The sequence below is a fragment of the Nannobrachium achirus genome (assembly GCF_963921795.1).
Source record: "Nannobrachium achirus genome assembly, chromosome: 6".
Classification (NCBI taxonomy): Eukaryota; Metazoa; Chordata; class Actinopteri; order Myctophiformes; family Myctophidae; genus Nannobrachium; species Nannobrachium achirus.
In genome coordinates this window covers 47,183,449-47,193,706 of record NC_137815.1, presented here as the reverse complement: position 1 = coordinate 47,193,706, position 10,258 = coordinate 47,183,449, and the positions used below count along the sequence as shown (strand labels likewise).

The 10,258-nt window shown below is 39.4% G+C and overlaps 1 protein-coding gene across 1 annotated transcript; it reads right to left on the bottom strand.

The window, feature by feature from the left end:
* Positions 1-1,886: 1,886 nt before the first annotated feature.
* slc25a55a (solute carrier family 25 member 55a) lies at positions 1,887-7,940 on the bottom strand. The gene is made up of 10 exons (XM_080728732.1): positions 7,838-7,940; positions 6,377-6,472; positions 6,070-6,195; positions 5,603-5,658; positions 4,177-4,267; positions 3,968-4,086; positions 3,667-3,853; positions 3,197-3,351; positions 2,999-3,074; positions 1,887-2,903 (listed from the first exon to the last, which is right to left on the bottom strand). Exons 2-10 carry the CDS (start codon positions 6,394-6,396, stop codon positions 2,744-2,746), a joined length of 990 nt encoding a protein of 329 aa, XP_080584858.1. The 5' UTR covers positions 6,397-6,472; positions 7,838-7,940; the 3' UTR covers positions 1,887-2,743.
* Positions 7,941-10,258: the final 2,318 nt, after the last annotated feature.

Sequence of the window (10,258 nt, the reverse complement as noted above, 5' to 3'; positions counted from 1 at the left end):
AGGATTATCGCTACCTTTTGCTGCATGAAGCTCATTTTGTGTCTACTATGCAGATGTGCATGTACCTGTTATTCCACCAGAGGTTAAAGGCTCACACAGACAAGCCTTCAGGTAGTGGGTACAGTAATACAGTGGTTCCCAAACGGTGTGCCGTGGCAAACTGGTGTGCCGTGAGACAAGTCCAGGTGTGCCTTGGGATTTTGTGACAACCACACATTATTATTGCAATATTATACAGTATACAACTAATATTATTTGTATAATTTTGTATTTACTATATCAGTACTTTGTGTGCATTCATTTCCCAATACAGAGGCTATATCCTAATATATATTTGGAAGTGTTTTCAACCTGGAATCCCTATTTTATCAACATTTAAAAGAAAAGAAAAAAAATACATATAAGCTATATATTTTCCACAAATCTTCAAAAATAGCAGATCAACAAGCTCAATGCATCAATGTGACGCGTTATGAACTTGTCGATTGTCTATTTTCACTGCGAATACAAGTGTGCCTTGAGATTTTGAATTGCCCATTGGTGTGCCTTGGGCACAAAATGTTTGAGAACCACTGCAGTAATCTATTCATAGCCTTTTCAACATGTATATATCTGCTGTGCTTTGCCTGGCCGTTCTAGAAGTATTTCACCTCAGCACAAACTTGATGTTATCTTCCCAAAGGGTAAGTGGAAGTCTGATGACAAACTGCCATTATGTAAATGTCCAAACTGGTCTAAATGTTAATGAACTTTTGAGATGCCCTACTCAAACTCTTCTGGTGCATATATATTTTATGTGAACAATAACAGTGATCTATCTAGTTTGCATTTTGTGTGAATTGTTGTGGATGTAAATGTTTTGTTGGTGTGCCAATAAGATGTGAATTGTAGCATAATGTAGTTGATATGGGCTCATAACATACTGTAAACAGAAATAAAACCAACAAATATTGGTTCCTTACAAAACATCTTGTGTGTAGTTTCAACAGTCTCAAAGTTTGCTTTTCTTTCCAAGTGTATGTAAGGAGTTAAGGTTCTTCAGTAGGCTACATGCATCATCTGCATTTTTCACAAGTCATGCTGACAGAAAGGAAGGTGTTAAATTCCAAGTTGAACCAAGTTAAGAGTTGAAAGCATTACAACAATGTGCACTTATCGGTTACATAGCAAGGGCTCGAACATTCTGCTTTTTACTACGGGGCAGCAGTGGCTCAGGGGTAGAGGACCCATCATTAGAACATAGATGGTTCCCATGCAGTTCGATCCCGGGCTCCCCCAGAGTTAGTGTCGAAGAGTCCTTAAGCAAGACTCTGAACCCCTAGTTGCTCCCGGTGCCTTGCATGGTTTCCTCTGCCATCGTTGTATGAATGTATGGGTGAATGTAATGTACAACCTCTGTAAAGCATCTTGGATAAAGGCACTATATAAATGCACCATTTATCATTTACTAAAGCATGATGGATTATATAATACACAAAGTAGCCTACTCTCCTTTTGTCACTCCTTCCAACTATTAAATGTTACCCCAGAATCTTCCATAACCGGAAACCTTCCAGAACCTAGGAAGTTCTGTGATGTTTTTTTCTTTTTCTTTTACGTTTCCATTTAAACCAGAACGATCCCTGAAGAGGGAGGTGTAAAATTGATCTGGCAATAAAAACATCATTAACAACACGGGTACGGCACATGGTATAAGTTTAATATATTTCCGTACAAAAACAAGAGACAGAATATACATAGAAAATATGGTAACAGTTCAACGTGCACCATGTATTGGCGAGTGCTTCTTTTGGCCATGAGGTTTGTTTTGCAATGAGAAAAATCTCAACTCTTCAGTTAAGGCATACACCAAAAAGATGATTGATTGACTTCAGAGTCAGCATCTACCTGGAAAGGATGCTTCAAGTTTTAATGTTACCCTCTCAACTTAAAATAACCCCTTAAGTCATGAGGACAAACACACATCATACGGTGCATAAATACAGCTCAAGTATTGGTGCAATAAAAGAAAACTCAAACGCTGTTGATAGTTTCATAAACTACTGCTGCAGAGTCAAGATCAAGTACATAACAGGTTGTAATGGTTTCGTGAACCATGTGGTCCCTGACTCAGATGGGAGTGTCATCAGTCACATTTCTTTATGAAAAAAAAAAAGGTCTTCTGCATATTAACTGTAAGTTAGGCCACTTTTTTTCTCCAAACTGCAAGTACTTATCAGTAAAAGGCTCGAGGTCGCAATTCACAGAGAAAAAAAATGAAATCACACTAATGTATCCAACCATGCAAAAGTGTAATTTACATATTCCAAAAATATGAAAAACAAAAATATATGTATATTATTCTTGTCACTTAGCTGAAGTCATTCCCATCTCCACTCCCTCACAGAGGGAGAGAACGAAAAGGACTGCCTAGCATCAGAAAGAAAACACTGCATCTCTCAATTCCTAGTCCAATAAGGCTGATGGCTTCAAATGCCAAAATTGGTCACAGCACATTGAGTAAGTAAAACGAAGGTATGGAAGTGCAACACAGCCATTTGACCATACAGGAAGTCTAAAAAAAAACTTTAGTTTTTTCCCTTCCTCTTTTTGAACACTGAAGGTCATCTGACAAATAAGAGCAGTCTGTTCTTATTTTAATCTGTGGATACAGAGATGGTCCTCTACTGAAGGTAGCTGCCAGTTATTAACCGATATACTTCAATCAGAACTGCTACTGTAGGTGCGTGGTTGCCTGTAGTGCTTACGGCGACAGCCGCCCCAGGGGTGAATTGTCCAGGATATACTCTCCAACACCAACAAAGTACATCACCTGGGCGATACCAAACAGTGGGGCGATGACCAACGCCCGGCAACCAGCGCCTTTCATGAAGGCAGATGGTCCCTCGTTCCGCATGATCTTTCTGTGGGGAGGCACACATAAGGGAGACGTTACAATGACAGGAACAACAGACAGTACCAGCAGCTATAGGGCAAGGGTGCTTCTGTCGAGTCTTACCTCACACAATCTACAACACCTTTGTAGGTCTCCTCATTGGCTCCTTTGTTCATAGACTGCAGTCTTGTTTTCACCACTGGGGGGAGATAAAACTACATTATAGTAACACCCAACAATGACAATTGATGACAAATGATAATTCTGCTTCATAGAATAAGACACAAACATTGCTGATGTGAATGCACTGCTGAAACGCACCATCACATGGGTTAACAGCTATTGCAGCAGTAGATCCAGCCACACAGCCAGAGAGGAAGGCCCAGTAGAAGGGTGAGGACTCCTCTGGACTGGGCTTACCCAGGCGATTCAAGTTGGCAAACAGGGGGAAGTAGACCATGGAGAAGGGAACATCTCTATAAGGAGGAGTGAAATATTAGAATGTTTTTTAAACCAACGTTTCTCAAACTTTTACATTTCAATGTCTCCCCTTAACTCTGACAGTATACAAATGGGTCCGTTTGGTTCCATTTGTATACTGTCAAGAGTTACAGACCTCTATGGGTCAATTTGGACCCCTCTAAAAAGGAACCCACAGAGTCCCTGGAATCCACTTTGAGAACCACCGTTTTAAACCAATGAGAATGCTACATTTTTATTCCCATTTCAGACATAATGGCAAAGTCTCAGGATTGTTGATGGTGAAAGACAACGATCAGTGAGAGTCTTACCTCATGATGGTGGCCCCCAGACCTTTGTAGAGCCCCTGGATGCCCTGGGTTCGAAGCAGCTCCCTGGCGATCTGAGTCGCCGACACCGCCCGGGGAGCTGGGCCCACGTTGTAAGATCGGCTGAGCACCGTGCTGGTGGCCACCAGCTTAGTGGGAGACATCACAACTGGCTTTCTCTGCTGGGCTACTGTAGAGAAGTATTACACATTAATGATTTAATACAGTACATAGACGGATGATCTATTGTTAAGACATTGACGCAAGTCAAACATAGCGGGATCTATGGTTCCCGTTTGCTCACCTAGTCTGCCCGCGTCCTGCAGCTGGATCTTGAGCATTTCCATGGGTGTCGTAATGACAACTTGGCACATGCCAGCACCACAACCTGCCAGCATCTCTTTGAGCACCGTCAACCCTTTCCTGGAGGAAGCAAATAGATAGACGGCTTAGATAACTCAAGGTATTTTGAGGCACCGTGGTTATTTTCAAGGGACAAACGGTATTGCTTACCCATCTTTGTTCAAGTGTTGGCGGAAAAAGTCATTGGCCGCTAGCTTGATTGCCTTCTCGGGCGTGACCAGGGTCAGATTTACAGCAGCACCTGAGAATACAAAAAATGGATGCTAAGTGATGTGTTTCCAATGGAGCTTATCAACATGTCACAACATTACCATAAAACATTCCCCACCATTATCATCCCATCATTTGAATGTAATCAATAGACGAATAATCAAATACAAAACAAAACAAATGCAGAGCTCAGTATTATCAGACACGGTGACGATTAATGGAGGGGGATTAATTAAGAAAAATTATTTATATGATAGGGGTGAGAAACATGCATTAAGTGTAATGGTCAATGAAAAAAACATCAGAAAACATTCAGAAAGAGGTTTTCTTATCAACTTGATACTTGAAGGACTATGAGAATGATGAAAATACATCTATATGGAATCTACAAGTCAGTCAAGTGGGTTAATGATGGTTAAGAACAAAGATTTAGACATTAGCACTATATGAAAAGGAATTGGAGAGGTTAGTAAAAGGACTGGCTGAATCCACGTCTCGAAAAAGGACCAGAATTTCTGCCCTCACAGACTTGAAGTAAACTTGGATCGGAGCAAAGCCATGCACTGTATAGCATGTGCCATTTTCACAACACATAATACAGTGCATCTGCAAGAGCATTCAAGCTGTGGGAGCACAATCTGTGGTCAAGACATGAGGATTTCATGACAGATAGAAGAGTGGGGGGACAGTCAAAACAGAGTGAAAGTAAATTATTTGCTAATCTAGTCAAGGGGTCAAAATACAGAACAAATAAGGAAATCAAAAAACAAAACAGTAACTGTGCCTAGGTTTAAATAGAGCAGTATTGTAAGAACCATTTAAAAGCTTTGCCTCCAGCGTGGCTGCGCTTTATCGGCTAGCCCTCAATATCCCAGGGGGACCCAAGTCTGTAATATGAAAAACACAGATGCAAACAAACCGCATTCCGCACAAATATTGAGACCCATGCTAAAGGCCCCATATGCCTTGTAAGAAGCTCATTAAACCTAGTTTTCTATTACATTAAAACAACTAAGCAGTTAATGAAGAACAATCTTCTAGGGGACAAAGTTGCTAATCTGGTTTGCATGAGACAGTCTTGCCTAATGCCTATTACATCATTTGTCTATATTCTGTACAACACCAATCATTTTTATAAGTAAGCCATGCACTGAAATATAGAAACATTACATTCCAAATCTAGGTAGTTGATTTGTGTACCCAAAGTCATACCAGACAATTATAGGATAGGAACATGAAACCTGCTTAACATTTTTTATTAATAATAATACTAATAATAGTCATCAATAAATTGTTATTCTTATTATTAATACATTATTATTATAATTTCTATGGCCGAAAACAGACAAATGTTTTAGAATCTTACCTCTATACATTCCAAAATAGCCTTCAGATCGAACTGTCTTGATGAGGCAGTCCACCCTTTACAAAAGAAAAATGAAGAGAAATTTAACAATTATCCATTTCCATGTGAAGTGTAAAACAAAAATCTATGCAAAAATAATAATCATATCACAACAACCCAGTAACTCCCCTACAGAACAAAGATGGCAGCTCAAAGGGTTAATGTGGTGGTACATTTCCACTCTCACTGCACATTCCAGAGGATTAGGAGACTCACTGGACAGGAATGGTACACAAATAATGGTCTGGTTGGCATAGTTTCTCAAACCATGTGTTTAAAATTATCAACATTGAAACTTGTGTCACGGTGACCGTTTTCAAAATGACCACGTGTCACACCTGACAAAAAGCTGTGTCACACAAGTACTGAATACTAATGACAACTTTAAAGATACCAATGACAACGTTCCAGGATAGAACTGAACTTACATGTTTTTGTAGACCTGCTGCCCTTGTCTCTGGTTCTGTAACCTAGTCTTTGCCAGGTCAATGGGGAACACACATGTAACCCCAACAATACCAGCGATACCTCCATTAATGAGCTTGGCCGGCAGGCTGTGAGGGGAAAAGCAAATGCATTGTAATATATAAAACATACCACAAATATAAATTAGACACACAAGCTCCTAACGATGCGGTGTGTTGTGAGCTTGTAGATTTGCAGTTTTAGATTTTGTTTGTTTCAGCCTACAATATAAATGGTAAATTACAATGAACGAGGAACGGAAATATCTACCTGATGTGCTGTTGAGACATGTTGACTTTCAGGGAGTGTACAATAGAAGGTGAAGTAGATTCCACGTGGACTTGAGTCAATGAATGAATCAGGATCCTAAAAAGGGGATCATTGTATGAGTTCACAGGCGCCACAGACCGGATATCTGATCACATTAATGCAAGGAGACAGGCTATACACACCAAGCTTATCCCACGCACACATTAGCGCGGCTTTGGCTTATCTAGTACCCACACACACTCACTCACTCACAGACACGCCAGTGGTGTAAAGTAACTGAGTACATTTACTCAAGTACTGTACAACAAGTACAATGTTTAGGTACTTTTACATCACTGGAGTATTTCCAATTATTTTACTTCTACTCCACTACATCTTTGAGGAAAATATTGTACTTTTTAGGCCCATTCCCACTGGGCCAGATAACAGATTAAAAAAATCTCTTTCTCCAGATATTGTTCCATTCAAAGTGGATGGTAGATACAGATAAAAAATATCTACCACAGATATTTGCCACAGATACTTTTATCTGTGGCAAAACATTTTCTGATCTGTATCTACCATCCACTTTGAATGGAAAAATATCTGGAAAAAGAGATTTTTTGTATCTGTTATCTGGCCCAGTGGGAATGGGCCTTACTCTGATACAATTATTTGAACTTTAGTTACTTTGCAGATAGAAATTATTATGTTATAAACTAATACTAACCACTTCAGTCCTATTTTATAGATCTGCTATTTTCATTGTTGTACTTTCACTTTTGGTATTTTTAAGTATATTTTGATGGCAATACTTTTGTACTTTTACTCAAGTAGACTAACATTTTGAACCCACGTGCCTTTTACTTATATAACAGAGTATTTTTATATTGCGGTATTGAGTACTTTTTCCACCACTGACACACAAAAAGATCATGGTTTGAACTGAAGTCGCCACACACTAGTAACATGACACTCCGTGGGCGTGTCCTAACGCGCATACCGTTATTATGGGCAGTGAGGGGCGGGGCAGTCATTCATTCATTCAAATTACGTCTAGTTCCACATAACTCCTGTCAAATAAAATGGGCGAGGTTTGTGAAAAGAAGATAAAAAAAGAAGAGTCCAGTAGGGCCATTAAATTAAATTAAAACCAAAGTGTCAAAATCTGTAATGTTATTAAAACGTCCCACAACCATCGCCCATCCCCCCAACACACACTTCTGTTGTGTGGGAGAACTCCTAATGCTACTTACTATGCACCAGAACTAAGGAGAGAGTGCAGTTGTTCATCTGTCCTATGTATTTATCGTTAAAGTTAAGTTAAGTACACAAATAGTAGACAGAAACAGTTTTGATATATATTATACACCCGCCCGGCATCTGAGCTACAGAGAAGTGCCACTGTCTGTCCAGAAATAAAAAGAAAACAAAACACAATCATCTATTATTCAATACAACAATCATGCATTTGTTACTCACCTTCCTAAAACAGATCTTTTTCTTGCAGTTAAGTTAAGCCTTTAGTTAATTTTCTCTGATGTAGTTGGTTGGTGCAGGACCGTTGTCCTTTCTCGTTTTACTGTTACTCTCCGAATGGCGTTCAGGGAAATAAGAAGAAGAGGCTAGTGGAAATTTCCATTCAGTGTCAACCGCGGAGAGGCGGGGTTTAAGTACGTCAAGAGGCCCGTGCTGATCTAGCCAATGAGACACATCGTTTATTTTCACACTGGCCATTGATTGGCCCAGAAAAACGTCCGTAGATTAGCGTGCCACGCCCCCACGCCCAAACATGGGCATATATCCAGGAACATATCCAGGATCAGTTTTAATCAACTAGATGACAGCCTTCATTGGTGTAGATTAGAACAACCGAGAACAACTTTCACCGACCCACAGCCAGTCCATTGTCGGGAAATGGCTCTGTTTGTCGCATAACATAATTTAACGTTTGTGTGTTTGTTTGTTTGTTTGTTTGATTGATTGATTGATTGATTGATTGATTGATTAGTTGATTGATTAGTTGATTGATTGGTTGAATAATGTATTAGAAGTTTGCATAGAAAAAGGTTTCATGACAGTAGTTCAAATCAATCAATCATACATGCAAATGTCGATATTAAAGTCAATCTATGATTGGTCCAAGGCTAATAATAATGTAGGCCTACCTTTGAGATAGCAAAAAAGAAGTGAAGGACCGCACACCGTCTCGAAGCTCCCCAAATATTTATTATAAACAGTCAGCGGAATAGAACACAACGTTTCGGCCTACATTGGCCTTCTTCAGGTGTAAAACTGACCTTTGAGATAGGCTACATACATAGGCTTGCTTACATAAAGGGTTCCTGTGTAAATAAGCCGATATTTCCGAAAAGCTTACTAGGATCTCCTTTTAGTTGACCTTGTACCAGTGATTTGTAGGCCTACTGTAAAAAAACGGTACTTTTCCCTATGGAACCTTCTAATAAATTCTTCAATCAATCAATCAAACCTGGCCTTACCTACATTTATGAATTCATTAATTATGTAAGCTACAGAAACTAAAATTTCAGAAATGTAGGCTACATTTCTGAAAGTTTATAGTGTCAGTAGGTTACATAATGCAACTGCACTGTTAAAACCTGTTCTAAATGCCTCTGGTGATATTCATGTCTGAACATCTCTCTATGTATTGTATTGTATTTAATGTGCACCAAACTAAACTAGGCTCAGACAATGTGTTTGGTAAACACTATCAAAGGATGTGAAAAATAATTTAAAGTGCACATGATTATATTTAATTTCAGGCTCCACACGCCCATTTTATCATGAATGAATCATGAATGAACATGAATATGCACTAGAGGCATTTTTAGAACAGGTTTTAACAATGCAGGTGAATTATAAGCTACAGTACACAGTAGCCTGCAGGCTGCAGACACTAAACTTTCAGAAATGTAGGCCTATGTCACCTTATAAGGCCAGGTAGGATTGACTTGATCCGCAAGATTATCATGTATGTGACATTCATGACACAATTTGACAGTATTTTACCTTCACTATACAGTAATCACTTGGTCCTTAGGCTATCCAACAAGGAGCTCAGCACTCAACTCAACTCAACTCAACTCAACTCAACTCAAACTGTATTTATAGAGCACATTTACAATGACCAAGGAAGGGTCAACCAAAGTGCTATAAAAGTACATGGTTCCTCATTTGACCCCAGAGAGCCTGAGTGCCACGTTTGTGATATTTCTCAGGAATATTCAGGATTGTTTTCTTTTCTTTTTTTGGAGCGGTGAAAGCGCTCCCAATAGACAGGTATGTCTGTGGCTGGCTGGCTATGTGGCTGGCTGGCTGGCTGGCTGGGTATGTCTGTAGCCTGGCAATACCTTGAGTGGCCACACAAGTTAAAGGAGGGGCGCTGTTGTGCAGGCACAAACACACACACACACACACACACACACACACACACACACACACACACACACACACACACACACACACACACAGATTCACCGCTCTACTTCGAACCGAGGTTTGATTTTTCTTTTTCTTTCTTTTTTTTTTTTTTTGATTTTTTAAAGACACCAAAATCATGCATGTTTTTATTTATGTGTACATTATGGCAATTTAACACGTCTTGAGCAAAAAATGTAAACACACTCATTAGGCTAAAAACTGTAGCTAAAATGCATTTGTTTGCCTTCTAGCTAGCCAACACAAAACACAGGAGAAGAGAATATAACTTCCCTTAGTGGCTACCTGACCGTTTTAGGGCTCATTTGAAGAATTTACAGATTTCTTTTAAAGCACGTAAAAGCCTAGCCCTTTAATTAAAGTTAGGGTAATTGATATTTTTTGATTAAAACAAACTAAAAAAAGGTTAAAGCACTGTTTTGTGATAGTAATCACATGGCG

Bases quoted from the DNA above. Each gene is read 5' to 3' on its own strand.
- slc25a55a (XM_080728732.1), bottom strand. From the start codon at position 6,396: ATGTCTCAACAGCACATCAG. The intron at 4,087-4,176 runs GTAAGCAATACC...TGCTTCCTCCAG, and splicing joins CAACACTTGAACAAAGATGG to GAAAGGGTTGACGGTGCTCA. The intron at 3,854-3,967 runs GTGAGCAAACGG...ACTTCTCTACAG, and splicing joins GCAGGACGCGGGCAGACTAG to TAGCCCAGCAGAGAAAGCCA.